The 15,308-nt window shown below is 37.5% G+C and overlaps 1 protein-coding gene across 3 annotated transcripts in view; it reads right to left on the bottom strand.

Moving 5' to 3' along the window:
* AMPKalpha (AMP-activated protein kinase alpha subunit) overlaps positions 1 to 15,308 on the bottom strand; it is a 163,844-nt gene that overhangs the window by 105,613 nt on the left and 42,923 nt on the right. For all 3 annotated transcript variants that reach the window (XM_090384992.1, XM_090384984.1, XM_090384977.1), the window contains exons 4-5: positions 3,542 to 3,686; positions 229 to 316 (exon numbers count right to left, since the gene is read on the bottom strand). In XM_090384992.1, the coding sequence (XP_090241118.1) occupies positions 229 to 316; positions 3,542 to 3,686 (233 nt within the window). The remainder of the gene's footprint in view (positions 1 to 228; positions 317 to 3,541; positions 3,687 to 15,308) is intronic.

Genomic DNA, 15,308 nt, shown 5'->3' with positions numbered 1-15,308 from the left:
GGCTCAATTTGAGCAAAAACATTTATTACTTGCACTCCTGTGTAATTTTCCACAAATTAGGTTAATGACATATTTCAACTATTAATATCAATACCATATAAGTTAGTAATGTTTTTGTAAAGTTATTTTTATGAAGAATGCTGCTATACTATTCAGAGTGATAAGAAGTCTGCTTCTTTTCAATAAACAGAAATAACTGTATTGAAAAATTAAAACAAATTCACTTACTTGCCAGAGATCACCTCTGGTGCTGCATAATTTGGTGAACCACAACTAGTGCGCAAAAATTCTCCATCCATCATCATATTGGAAAGTCCTGTTAAAAAAAAAGTCCAGTTCAATCACTCAGCTTTAAATTTCATTATTTGTGCTTTTTTTAATAGTCATAATTATCGACTAAAGTGACCGTAATTTCTTTAATTATTATACAGTTGTGCAATATCAGCTGTCAAAAATATCACTAATTAAGTATCCGTGGTTCATTCTCTTTTAAATTACATTTCTATGATGCTTTCTATATAGATGAACAGTGCACTTTTGAGTCAGTTTGGTGTGACATAAGCACTGCGAAAGCAAAAATAAGAGTAGGAGTGTGTGATAGGCCTAATACCTCGAATGAGTACAATGAACAATTGTACAGAGAAATAGAGTGGGCTAGTAAATCAGAATGTCTTATAATGGGGGATTTTAACTGGAACTTGTGGGTTGGTCACTCACACACTAGTCAGATTTTTGTGGATTTATTCGATGATTGTTTTCTGCAGCAGAATGTTTTCGAGAGGGAACCAGAGAGAGTAATACACTTGATCTGGTTATCAGCAGTGATCATTCGTGTATTAAGAATTTGCAGATAAAGGAACCACTTGGTGGAAGTGATCACAGTGTACTGATGTGGGATTTACTTAAAGATTTAATTACCATCAGGGGTAAAGGAAAAGGTTTTTGCTTCCATAAGGGGGAGTACAGTGGTCTCCGACAGTTTTTAAATTCTGTACAGTGGGATCAACTGACAATGTTACCAACAGTAAATTCTAAGTGGGAAGCATTCAAGGAGTTAATCGTGGATGCTACTAAAAGTTTCACACCTATTAAGAAATATTGTTCAAGGTTTACGCCTAAATGGTTATCTAATGAACTAATGAGACTTGTAACAGAGAAGAAAAATGCATGGGATGCATATAAATTATCAAGCGACTCAGAAGCCTATGGCAGATATAAGCTAGTCTGTAATCAAGTCACAAAGGAGGTTAGGCAGGCGAAGGCAGATTACGAGAAATCCATGGCAAAATATGGTAAGAAAAACAGCAAGGATTTCTTTATTTATATAAACTCTAAAAGGAAGGGGTGAATCTGATTGGTCCACTTGATATTGATGGTTCGACTGTTGATGATCCTGCTCAGATAGCAAACAAACTGAATGAGTATTTTGCATCTACATTCACACATGAGGGATTATTAAGGTTTGAAAATGGTAGAAGGTTATCAAATTGTAGCAGGATACTTAATGATTTTGTAATAACTGAAAGCAAAGTGGAGGAGAAATTGTTGAAGTTAAACATAAGAAAAGCTCCTGGGGTGGATGGGATCTATCCAGTTATATTAAAGGAGGCGGCAAAGCAACTAAGCAAACCCTTAGCCATAATTATGAGAGCATCCTTGAACTCAGGGGAGGGGTTCCCACGGACTGGAGATGTGCAAATGTATCCCCAATTCACAAAGGGGGATCGAAGGGTGACATGAGTAATTACAGACCAGTTAGTTTAACTTCTGTTCCGGGTAAAATAATGGAGTCACTGGTTAAAAATGCATTGCAGGATCATCTAGACAAGACTGCAGCAATAATTCAGACACAGCATGGGTTTGTTAAGGGATAGTCTTGTCTGACAAATTTGATAGGATATTATGATGTGGTTGCAAAGGAACTGGATGCAAAAAATAATTTTGATATCATATATTTGGATTTTAGGAAAGGTTTTGACACTGTTGCACATGGACGACTATTTTACAAATTGGAGCAGAATGGTATTAAGGGTAAGTTGCTACAATGGATAAAAGGATGGTTGAGTAGGAGAAGACAGAGGGTGGTAATCAATGGGTGCTGCTCTTCGTGGACTAATGTTATTAGTGGAGTCCCACAGGGTTCGGTTTTGGGTCCACTGTTATTTTGTATATTTATCAATGATATTGATGAAGGTATATCAGGCTTAATGTCGAAGTTTGCAGATGATACAAAGGTTGGCAGGGTTGTTAATGACAGTAATGGCAGTGTGCTACTGCAACAGGATCTAGATAATTTGGGCAGATGGGCTAAGAAGTGGCAACTGAAGTTTAACCTTGACAAATGCAAAGTACTGCATATGGGTAGAAGTAACCCCAGAGAAACGTACCAATTGTGTGGTACTACACTTAAGGTGGTAGAAAATGAAAAAGACCTGGGAGTAATTGTGCAGTCAGATATGAAGTTTTCTGAGCAATGCAGAAAGGCTGCCAGGGCAGGTCATGGGGTTTTGTCAATGATACATAGGAATTTTGCTGGCAGGGAGAAGGCAGTGATTGTCCCTCTGTATAAGGCAATGGTCAGGCCACGCCTTGAGTACTGCGTACAGGTCTAGAGGCCTCATTTTAGGAAGGATGTAGATTTACTTGAGCGTGTACAGAGAAGGGCAACAAGATTTGTGAGGGGAATGAAGGGATCCTCTTACCAAGAGAGGCTTAAGTTCTGCAAATTGCAGTGGCTGGAGACTAGGCACCTGTGCGGTGATCTGATTGAGGTGTATAAGGCCTTGAATGGGTTGAGCATGCTGAATTCTGATGGGATCCTTCCACTTGTTCAGATTACGAACCTAAGGGGACATAAATTCAAATTAAGAAAAGACAGATGTAGAATAGATGTGCGGAAATTTGCCTTTAGCCAGCGGGTGGTTAATTGCTGGAACAAACTTCCATCTGTCATTGTGGAAGTTGACAGGTTAAATAAATTTAAGGAGGAACTGGACAGGCATTTGGAGGAAATGGTGTGATTTTTTTTTTTTGGCTGATGCTGCATAAGCTCATACACTTTCTTTCTTGCATCACATGCCACTACTACTACTACTACTGCTTTTTATATATATATTCTTTGTTCAGATACCCAAGACAAAAAAAATTCTTAATTTTACCTAACACTATTAAATCTCCCACCTGCACATAAATTTTCTCAGAAATGCCTGAATGAAATTTTGCCCCTCCCTGAGAAGACAAAATAATGCTGTTATCCCTATGTTATGACAGATATTCTGGTTGAAAAATATTCAGTTACCACAACAATGCACTTCTGATAGCCAATACCAGTGATTTTGTAATGTCTAGACTACAACCTCCTTGACTGCACATTATATGAATCTATTTTTTGTATAAACTGCAAGCAATCTTTAATGATGGCCAGCTTAGTGCACCCCCTGTTCCCTTTTAATTACTAGCATGGGTGGTTAAAGAAACTTCTCATTCAAGTAAAATAAATTCAAATAATGCAAAATAAAATACACAGAAAATAAAAACTTACCAAAGTCTGCAATTTTAACATTCAAATTTTGATCAAGTAACAGATTTTCAGGTTTTAGGTCTCTATGTACTACCATATGACGATGACAGTAATCTACGCCAGATATGATTTGTTGAAAAAAACGTCGAGCTTCTCCTTCCTTTAGCTGAACATAAAACATTAAAAATGATAATGCTATTAGCTCAAACATACTAGAAAAACTGAATGTATTGTGCTATACTGTGCCTGCAAAAATAAAAAAATTCAAAGTAACAAGCAGAAAGGGTTCAAACAAATAAATAAAATAGATATCATGTCCAAACTTTTGAAAATAAAAATCATTTAGAGCTAGACATCTCATCTCTATTTATATATATCTGTTGTAATCCAGTAAATTTAACAAAATTATATAGTTCAAGTTCAACAGCTCACAGTACTGCAATTTTTACAGAAATGAGAAACTGGATGGATCTCAATGAACTTTGGAACACATCAAATATACTTACTATTTTGAAATGTAATCTGGATGACATTTATTTTTACATGTTCAAATTTGTTAATTTTTAAATTAAGAATGGAAGAGTTGTGATTTCCCAATTTTAAACCAGTTCTGAAAGTTAAAAGTTTATTAAAATTATAAGGCCTAAGAAATTCAGGTATAATTTATTTTGAAAAAATTAAAAATACTTTTTTTTTCATATGATTCTGTGATATTAATGATACCTTTAAAACAATGTTATAATTTAAATTTTTAAAAAATACTGAAAATAAAAACATTTACTTGATGACTAACTTAAATGAAATTAATATTGCATCTACATTAGCATGATAATTAAAAATTTCATTAGATTTTCATATACAGGGTGTCTCAAAAATATTGGTACAAACATTTAGGGGAGGTAGGTAACAATCTAAAGGAATGTGAATCGCATAGGAACCCATAACCGGAAACGTCACCATAAGTCGATAGACGGCACTGCTCATCAGTTTGCGAGAGGGAAAATTTCTGGTTTACTCATTCAAACAGTAGTCGCCGCATGAAGAGCATGCATCGATATATGAACTGTGAGCTGGCAGACATGCACCTAGCGTATGGATTAGCAGAGGGCAATGGACAAGCCGCTCAACGAATTTATGGAGAAAGCTTCCCAGACAGACGTGTACCGGACCACCGTTTGTTTGTGGGTGCGCATCAAAATTTGTGCGATTATGGGTCATTTAGGGTCATTGTGGGTCATTTAGAGGTGCAGGCAGACCACATTCAATGCGAACTCCTGCCATGGAAGAAAGTGTGTTGAATGCCGTCCAGAATAATCCTACTGCCAGCACACGTGCCGTTGTCTCTGCCTTAGGAGTGTCTCGTTGCAGTGTACAGCATGTCTGGCACGACAATTCCTTACACCCCTTTCATCTCCAAAGGGTTCAGTTACTGCTCCCCCAAGATCATCCTGCACGTGTGGCTTTTGCGCAGTGGTTTCTCCAAGAAAGTGTTCAAGACTTGAATTTTCCAGCCTATGTTTTGTTCAGAGATGAGGCTTATTCAATCAGCACAATGCTCATGTGTGGGCTCACAACAACCCACATGGTGTATGTGTGCCCCCATGCGGCACAACATTGCTTCACAATAAATGTGTGGGCAGGTATGGTCGGTGACTGCTTAGTCGGCCCATACCTGTTACCATCCCACACGAACTCCGCTAAATATCGGATCTTTCTTGAACGAGTTCTAGCAGGGTTACTTGATGATGTTCCAGCAAATGTGAGAGACAACATTTGGTTTAAACATGACGGGGCACCTGCCCATTCTGGAAGGTGTGTTTGTGACCATTTGAACAAACGTTTTGGGTGTCGATGGATTGGCCGTGGTGGACCCGTTGCCTGGCCCCCACCTTCACCTAATTTATCGAGCCTTGATTTCTTTCTGTGGGTGGGCCTCAAATCTATCGTGTATGAATCGCCTGTGGAGACGGAAATTGATCCCATGATGAGACTCGTCTGCGCTGCTACTACTGTCAAAGAAACTCCAGGTATGTTTGACCATGTCTGCCAATCCATGCTGCGTCAGTGTCACACATGCATCGCGTCTCATGGTGGAACCTTTGAGAATCTGTTGTAACATCATGAAATGCATCCATCTTGTACTCTATTGTTAATATTATGTCAAATAAATGTTTGCCACTAATTACTGTCTTGTGTCATTTCTGCTTCTTGTGCCTCTACTACTACTTTCCCGTGAAGTTTCCGGTTATGGGGTTCCTATGCGATTCACATTCCTTTAGATGTTACCTACCTCCCCTATATATTTTTGAGACACCCTGTATAACAATGAAAAATTTTTGTGGCATCCCAATTTATAACACAACATACACATTGTGTTACATAATTTCAGCCACATTTCATTACCAAATAACAACTCAGAGGGTAAAAATTTCTATATTGTATTAAAAGAGTGTTCACATAATGGGCAGCTATGAGATAAGAATACACGTAGCAGTACTTCTTAAGGGGGAGAAGGATGAACAAAGGAAATGGGTTAGTTAACGTACTGACATGAAAGGCAATGGTCAGGCCACACCTTGAGTACTGTATACAGGTCTGGAGGCCTCATTTCAAGAAGGATGTAGAGCTGCTGGGACGAGTACAGAGAAGAACAACAAGATTAGTGAATGGAACAAAGGGTTGCTCTTACGAAGAAAGGCTTAAGTTTTGCAAATTACAGTGTCTGGAGACTAGGCACCAGCGAGGTGATCTGATAGAGGTGTATAAAGCCTTGAATGGTTTGAGCATGCTCAATGCTGATGGGATTCTTCCTCTTGCTCAGAATAATCACCTGAGAGGGCATAAATTCAAATTGAGGAAAGACAGATGTAGGATAGATGTGCAGAAATTTGCCTTTAGCCAGCAGGTAGTTGGTTGGTGGAACAGACTTCCATCCCTTGTCGTGGAAGTTGATAGCCTAAATAAGTTTAAGGCTCAGCTGGACAGGTATTTCGAACGAAAGGTGGGGAAGTGGAAGTTTTTTTTTTTTTTTTTGGCTGATGCTGCATAAGCTTGCTTTCTTGCATCTATGCCTCTACTAATGCTAATTTGTTATCTAAGAATACTCTAAATAAGGTCTGAAATTTTGAAAAGAATCATAATTTGTAAGTACTGCAATAAATTAATCAATAAATCTTATGTTAAACTTCAATAAATATTGAAGTTAAACATAAGAAAGGCACTTGGGGTAGATGGGATCTACCCAGTTATATTAAAGGAGGTGGCAAAGGAAGTAAGCAAACCCTTAGCTATAATTATGAGAGCATCCTTGGACTCGGGGGAAGTGCTCACGAACTGGAGATGTGCAAATGTATCTCCAATTCACAAAGGGGGATCAAAGGGTGACATGAGTAATTACAGACCTGTTAATTTGACTTCTGTTCCAGTGAAAATAATGGAGTCCCTCATTAAAGAAGCATTGCAGGATCATCTAGACAAGACAGCAGTAATAATTCAGATACAGCATGGATTTGTCAAGGGGAAGTCTTGTCTGACCAATTTGATTGGATACTATGATGTGTTCACAAAGGAACTGGATGCAAAAAATAATTTTGATATCATATACTTTAATTTCATGAATGCTTTTGATACAGTTGCACATGGAAGACTGCTGTACAAATTGGAGCAGTATGGCATTAAGGGCAAGTTGCTACAATGGATAAAAGAATGGTTGAGTGGGAGAAGACAGAGAGTGGTAACTAATGGATACTGCTTAAGTGGACTAATGCTATTAATGGTGTCCCTCAGGGTTCGGTGTTGAGCCCATTGTTGTTTTGTATATTTATCAATGATATTGATGAAGGTTTGTCAGGCTTAATGTCCAGGTTTTCAAATGATACTAAGGTTGGCAGGGTTGTTAATAACAGTAATGACAGTATGCTGCTGCAATAGGATCTGGAAAAGTTGGGTAGATGGGCTGAGAAGTGGCAACTGAAGTTTAACATTGACAAATGCAAAGTACTGCATATGGGTAGCAGTAATCTCATGAAATGTACCAACAGGGTGGTGTTACACTCTGGGTAGTGTATAATGAAAGAGACCTGGGGGTAACTGTGTCAGATATGAAGTTTTCTGAGCCGTGCAAACAGACTGTCATGGGGTCTTGTCAATGATATACAGGAATTTTGCGAGCAGCGATAAGAAGGTGATTATCCCCTTGTATAAGGCAATGGTCAGGCCACCCTTTGAGTACTGCATACAGGTCTGGAAGCCTCATCTTAGTTAGTTAGTTAGTTATTTGGTTTTTAGGAACATTAGCAACTAAGGCCATATTGCTCCGGGATATGCGGTGGTCATTCCCTGACCTTTCCACATCCTCTGTATTTGGTGGTGACAGGCTCGAACCCCGGTCTAATCAAGAAGCATGTGCTATGCACTGCTGCTCCTTCCCACCTGGCTACGGAGGCGCCGGCCTCATCTTAGGAAGGATGTAGAGTTGCTATAATGAATACAGAGAAAAGCAACAAGATTGGTGAGGGGAATGAAGCGATACTTTTACCAAGAGAGGTTTAAGTTCTGCAAAATGTGATATGATTGAGGTGTAAGGCCTTGAATTGATTGAGCAAGTTCAATGCTGATGGGATTCTTCCTCTTACTCAGATTACAAACCTGAGGGGACAGATTCAAACTGAGGAAAGGCAGTTATAGAATAGATGTGTGGAAGTTGATAGCTTAAATAAATTCAAGGCAGAACTAGACAAACATTTGGAATGAATGGATCACTGAAATGGGAAGGGTTTTTTTTTTTTTTTTTTTTGGCTAATGCTGTATAAGCTTGCTTTCTTGCATCATGTGCCTCTAATAACACTAATGCTAAAAATTGTAGCAGAATATGAGCAAACATTTGGCATCAATCAAACTTTCTTTACCTTACTGAATAATGTCTAGACATCTGAAACACTTTCAATTATATGTGTAGATAAATGAAGATTATTAACATATTCACTGCCTCAACAAAAAAAGAGTAAAACAGCACTAGAAGTGTTGTGCCCCAATGCAAAAAACCATTCAAAATGTACCCAAGCAGTGTGCCATGATGCATACAAGCAGTTTTTCTTAGGCAGTCAACCAATGAGTGCTGTAAACGTAAAGGCACATAAAATTAATAACTACTCAGTACTGACACATCGATCGAACATTTTGCAATAATACTTGGCATTTGTTTACAGACCTGGCACACAGTTTTATTATTATTTTTTTTTTGTGTTGAGTTTATGTACATGAATAAACTTTTTATAAAATTTTAAGTTTTGTTTTGATTTAAATATCAGCACAAAAGTAGGCATTCACTTTTAGAAATGTATTCCAAATTTTTGATTTTAATTTATTAAATTTATTTAATTTATTAAATACATTAATGAGAATAGGAATTCTTGGTCTGATTATCAGTTTCTATAATTTTTTAAAATCATTTAAAGCTGATATTTTTTAATCACTTCTGCTCTCATCTTTTACAACGTTTTATATTTGTAGAGCCTTGATAGGTGAATGAGACTGTACTGCACTGCACACTGGAATGTTATATCTCTGCTAGGATAAAGAGTAAGACCTTGGGTAATGATAGCAGCCCCCTAACCTCCTACAGCTGAATTTACAGGCACCAAAAAAAAAAAGAAAGCTAGTTGTAAAATTTTACAGTAGAATGCAAGATTGTAAAGTTGTCACTTATACTCAGGAAACTATATTTCTGATTTCACTGATTATTAACGAACTGGCTTCAATCACATCTCTGATTTGAGTTCATTTACTCAAATGAATATTTCTTGTGTAAATGCAGAAAACATCTCATAATATTTCAGGAACATAATTTTGTATATTGTTCATATTAATTATATTTTATGGCACTATCATTCCTTGGGGAATGGTAGCAGCCCCCAATCTCCTACAGCTGAATTTACAGCCATAAAAACAGAAAGCTAGTTGTAAAATTTTACAAAAGAATGCAAGAATCTTTAAAGCTTCACTTATATTCAGGGAATCTGATTTCTGATTTTGCTGAGTTTTAGTGAACTGGCTTCATCACACATCTGATTCCACGTAATGTTCATTTACTCAAATGAATATTTCTTGTGGAAATACATTGGGAAAATTGATAACAAGAGAACATCTCATAACACTTCAGGAAGATAATTTTTATATTGTTCATATTAACTATTTATGGTGCTAATTTCAAACCTCAGGTTCACAAAATGTAGGACTGCTTTCGTGGCCATGGTCCACACAATGTGAAGGAATGGGCTGCATGTGGACTGCAGGCTGGACACCGCTGAGTTACTACATCAAGCAAAACAGGTAATTATTAATGCATTCAACATTTAAACTTGAAAATACTGGAGAGCCAATAAATATATCTGCAAGCTGTTGAAGGAAATTAAGCAGGGTTTCTATTTGGAATGTCCAGAGAATTATAGCTGAAATTGCAACCAATGTAATGTTAATTTCACCTAACAGAAAGCTATTGTCAAGTATTGATAAATGATAAAACATTACAGCAATAAAACGCAAAACAAAATTCATTATAATGTTCTAAATTCACATTTAACTGGTCAGGCAGCATCAAAATTTCAGTAAGTCAATAAAATTGGCAATTATGCATTACAAGTAACACTTAGTCTTTAAAACTTGCCTGTCCTTCATTTTGAAAACAGATCATCCTCTACTTTGCACACTGATTATGTTTACAAACTGTGTAAATTGATTATTTCCATATAGCTAATAGTGACTTCACTTGCTGTCATGAAGTACAGGATCATTTATAACTGAAAAGTTTTAACTTCATTCATTTGATTATCCCCTCTTAGAACTTAACAGACATCAATCAGATCCCCCTTTAAGGCACTAGATATCCAGTTCTGTAGCCAATATATTTAAAATTTTTCCTCGTGTGGGCACCCTTTTTGCTGATCTCTCTCTCTCTCTCTCTCCCCCTCCCTCTACTGACTTCAATTTAACTCCTTCTTGCACATACATTATTTTGAAAATATTATTTTCAAAGTTCAAAATCATGCCTTTCCCAATATAAAAACATAGCTGCCACTTTTCTTACCATCCCTAAAGTCCAAGTCATTATGAAAGAGCACAGCTTGACAATGGTCATTCACCACTCTCCCAAACTTGATATCAACTGTAAATTTTGACACTGCATCCTTTTGTCAATATCATTTAAGAAAATCAGAAAAAAAACAGCAGTTCCAGCTTTGATTCTTGAGGGATCCTCACTTTTAACACTATCCCAATCTGAAGAGTAACTTAATTACAGCCTTCTTCCTCCTGTCCTGCAGCCATCTGTGTTCCATCAAAGAATCTTACCTGTAATATCCATAGATAAGATCCTTAGAATTCCAGTTTATGCAGTAAATTTTCATGTAAGAGAGGGCTTTCCAAAAGTCTAAATAAACAATGTAAAAATTATTTCCCACATGCAACTCGAGTGATTCTTTCAAAAAAGCTTATCAAATTAAGTTAAAAAAGATTATTTTCTTTACAAAACCATGCTGAGTTTCCTTCAGAATACCATTTCTATCTAGTTGCCCCTTTGAAATGAATTCTATTCGGTGGGAACAGCTGGAAAATGTAATCTGGATGATGTCACTCATCTTTTATACTTTTAAACAGTTATTACTCATGCCTGAACCAAAATAAAGACCTGATAAACTGAATGAATAAAAATAAGGTTATTATGGGATAATTGTAATCCCATAAAAATATAGAGAGAGAACTCAAGTTACACTTGGAATTTGGGGGACACTAGTCATACACAGGAGAGTTATAATGTCATATGTTACATAAAGTTACTTAGACAGCTAGATATGCTAAATCAGACTAAAAAAGACTAAGAAAGAGGACTAAAATGATAGCAGAGAGCTTGGAAAGAACTGAACCATATTGTATGTTACAAAATATCTTACAGCAAAATCAAGTTTGACTCTAAACAGATAGCTCAAAAGTTGAATAAATGTATTTTGTTGCATCCTTATTTATATATGAGCATTCTTTACCACTTGACAGTACTAATGGTCCCTTATTATTGCTGATATTCAATTAATGAAATTGAATTAATGAGAAATTAATGAAATTGTTTAATGATTCCAAATTTGCAACTGCTATATATGGCCCTCACTATTAATAGAGGAATACATATTTTATGGTGGGTAGTAGTAGCAGTGGCAAATAATGCAAGAAAGCAACAAGCTTATATAACATTAGCAAAAAAAAAAAAAAAAAAAACCTACACACTTTGCCCATCATACCCTCCAAATATTTGTCTAGTTCTTCCTTGAATTTATTCAAGTCATCCATTTCCACAACAACAGATGAAAGCCTATTCCAACAATCAACCACCCGCTGGCTAAAGGCAAACTTCCACACATCTATCCTGCAACCATCCTTTCTCAACTTAAATTTATGCCCCCTCATGTGTGTATCTCAAAAAGGGGAAGAATGCCATTCTTATTCAGCTTAATCAATCCATTCAAGGCCTTAAACATATATCTGCAATCAGATCATCCCATAAATAACTAGTCTCCAGAAGCTGCAATTTGAAGAACTGAATCCTTGCTAGGTAAGAGCACCCTTTTGTTCCCTTCGCCAATCTGGATGCCCTTCTCTGCACCAGTTCCAGCAGATCTACATCCTCCCTAAAGTGAGGCCTCCAGATCTGTATACAGTACTCAAGATGTGGCCTAATCATAACCTTGTACAAAGGGACAATCACCTCCTTTTCCCTGCTAGCAAAGTTTCCGTATATCATTGACAAAACCCCATTAGCTGTCCTGGCAGTATGTCTGCACCACTCACAGAATTTTATATCTGACTGCACAATGACACCTGGTCATTTTCATTTTCCACTCCCCAGAGTATAGTACGATACAGTTGGTATGTTACTCTGGGATTACTGTTATCCATATACAGTACTTTGCATTTCGCCGACCGGGCTAGCCGGGTGGGTAAAGTGCCTGCCTGGCAACCCAAAGGTCGCGGGTTCGAATCCCGCCTCGGGCTTGGATCAAAGTACTGCAAAAACCTTGGGAGGTGTGCATTATGGCCACAGAAGCCGATGCACCAACAACTACAAAAAAAAAAAAAAAAAAAAAAACTTTGCATTTGACAATTTAAACCTCAATTGCCATTTCTCAGCCCATCTGCCAACTTTTCTAGATTCTGTTGCAGTAGCATACTGTCATTGTTTAATGATTCTAAATTTGCATAATACACCATTCCTGTCATTAACCACCCTGGCAACCTTTGTATCATGTGCAAACTTTGACATTAAGCCTTATATGCCTTCATCAATATCATTAACAAATATTGAAAACAAAAATGTGCCCAGCACCGAACCCTGGGGGAGTCCACTGACAACATTAGTCCACAAAGAGCAGAGTCCATTGATAACCACTCTCTGTCTCTTTCCACTTAAACATCCATTTATCCATAGCAGTAACTTGCCCTTAATGCCATTGCTACAGCAGTCTTTTATGTGCAACAGTATCAAAGCCTTCCTGAAATCTAAGTATATGATATCAAAATTATTTTTTGCATCAAGTTGCTTGGTTATCGCATCATAGTACCCAATCAGATTGGTTAGACAAGACCGCCCTTAACAAATCCATGCTGTTATTGCAGTACAATTGCATTTCTGTCCAGATGGTCCTGCATTACTTCTTTAACCAGTGATCCTATTATTTTCCATGGAACATACATTAAGCTAGGTCTGTAATTACTCATGTCACCTTTTGATTCCCCCTTTATGAATTTGGGGATACATTTGCTTTGCACATCTCCAGTCCATAGGACCTCCCTGAATCCAAGGATGCTCTCATAATATGGCTAAAGGCTTGCTCACCTCCCTTGCTGCCTCTCTTAATATGATTGGATAGATCCCATCCACACCACGTGCCTTTTTTTTATGTTCAGCTTCAATGATTTTTCTTCCACTTTCCTTTCAGTTATCACAAAGTCATTTAGCTTTCCATTGGAGTCTGATAAACTTCTGTCATCCCTTCCTCTAAAAAATTCCTTAAGTGTGAATGTAGATGAAAAGTACCTATTCAATTTTTCAGCAACCTGAGGAGGGTCATCAACAGTTAAACCATAGACATCAAGTGACCCAATGTGATTCAACCCATTCCTTCTACTGTTAATATAAGCATAGAAGTCTTTGCTGCTTTTCTTTATCAGAGACTTCTCATAATGTCTCAGCTAGCCTAACCTCCTTTGTGACTTGATTACAGATTAATTTATATCTGCCATAGGCTTCTGAATCACTTGATAATTTATATGTATCCCATGCACTTTTCTTCTCTGCTCCATGTCTCAGCAGTTCATCTGACATCCATTTAGGTCTAAGCCTTAAACAGTATTTCTTTGTTGGCATGAAAAGCCTAGTAGTTCTACGACTACTTCCCCAAATGCTTCCAATTTAGAATTTGCCGTTGGTAACATCATCAGCTGGTACCACTGCATAGAATTTAAAACTGTCTGAGACCACTGTAGTCACCCTTACGAAAGCAAAAACCTTTCCCTTTACTCTTGACAGTAGTTATGTCTTCAATTAAATTCCACATTAGTACACTGTGATTGTTGTCACCCAGTGGGTCTTTTACCTGCAGATTCTTAATGCATGAAGAATTACTGCTGATAACTAGATCAAGTTGGTTAGTTATTATTGTTATTTTGGTTTTTAGGAGCATTAGCAACTAAGGCCATATTGCTCCAGGATATGCGGTGGTCATTCCCCGACCTTTCCGCATCCTCCGTATTTGGTGGTGACGAGCTCGAACCCCAGTCTAATCAAGAAGCATGTGCTACGCACTGCTGCTCCTTCCCACCTGGCACCAGATCAAGAAGCAATAAGCTTCCTCTTATTGCCTCTCTAGCATGCTGCTGTTGAAAACAGTTATCCAAGAAATCCACAAAAGTCTTGCTAGTGTGCGAGTGACCAACTCACAAATTCCAGTCAACATCTGGAAAGTTCAAATACCATTATAAGATATTCTGATTTACTGGGTCACTATATTTCTCTGTATAGCTGTTTGGTATACTCATCACAGTCATTATGCTAATAACATACTCCTACTCTCAATTTTGTTTTCCCAGTGCTTACACCACACCAAACTGATTTAACATTGCATTGGTTGCCCATGCCGACTAGATACACTGCCTTAGATTTAATATGCTTCTTAACTAAGGGCATAACCCCTCCACCCCTCCTGTCCTTCTTGTATACATTGTACTTCCCACATTCAAATTCAGCATCCCTTATGTCTGAGTGACACTATTAAGTCATCAAACGCAATGTCTGCATTTGATGACTTAATCAGTACTTCAAATTCATCAAGTTTATTTACAATGCTTCTAGCATTAGTGTACATGCAAGTATACATGCACATTGTTATTCTAAGTTACCCTTACACAGGCCGTGTATTCACTTGCTCTATGATGACCCACCACAGAGCCTGAAATCCCCAACATTTTGTTTTCCAGGATGCTGCATTTTTCAATAAAAGCAGTGCAAGAATCACCTTCACCGCTGCCTGAAGCTCTAGTTAATCTATTGGCCTGTGTATCTCCCCCCCCGCAAGCTAGCAGTTTTCCGACTCACCTATCTGCCTCAATAGTATCACCAAATATTCTTGTACTCCTATATAAGTGTATCCCATTCCTGTAAAAACACTCTCTCCTGTTAACAAGCACAGACCACGCTGAGAAAAATTCTACCTGATGAGCATAGCAAATTCTCTCCTTGGTCAAA

The sequence above is a fragment of the Mastigoproctus giganteus genome, chromosome 1 (genome assembly GCF_048544385.1).
Source record: "Mastigoproctus giganteus isolate SK-2022 chromosome 1, ASM4854438v1, whole genome shotgun sequence".
Classification (NCBI taxonomy): Eukaryota; Metazoa; Arthropoda; class Arachnida; order Uropygi; family Thelyphonidae; genus Mastigoproctus; species Mastigoproctus giganteus.
Note: the sequence above shows the minus strand (reverse complement) of the source record. Positions and strands in the feature narration are given on the sequence as shown.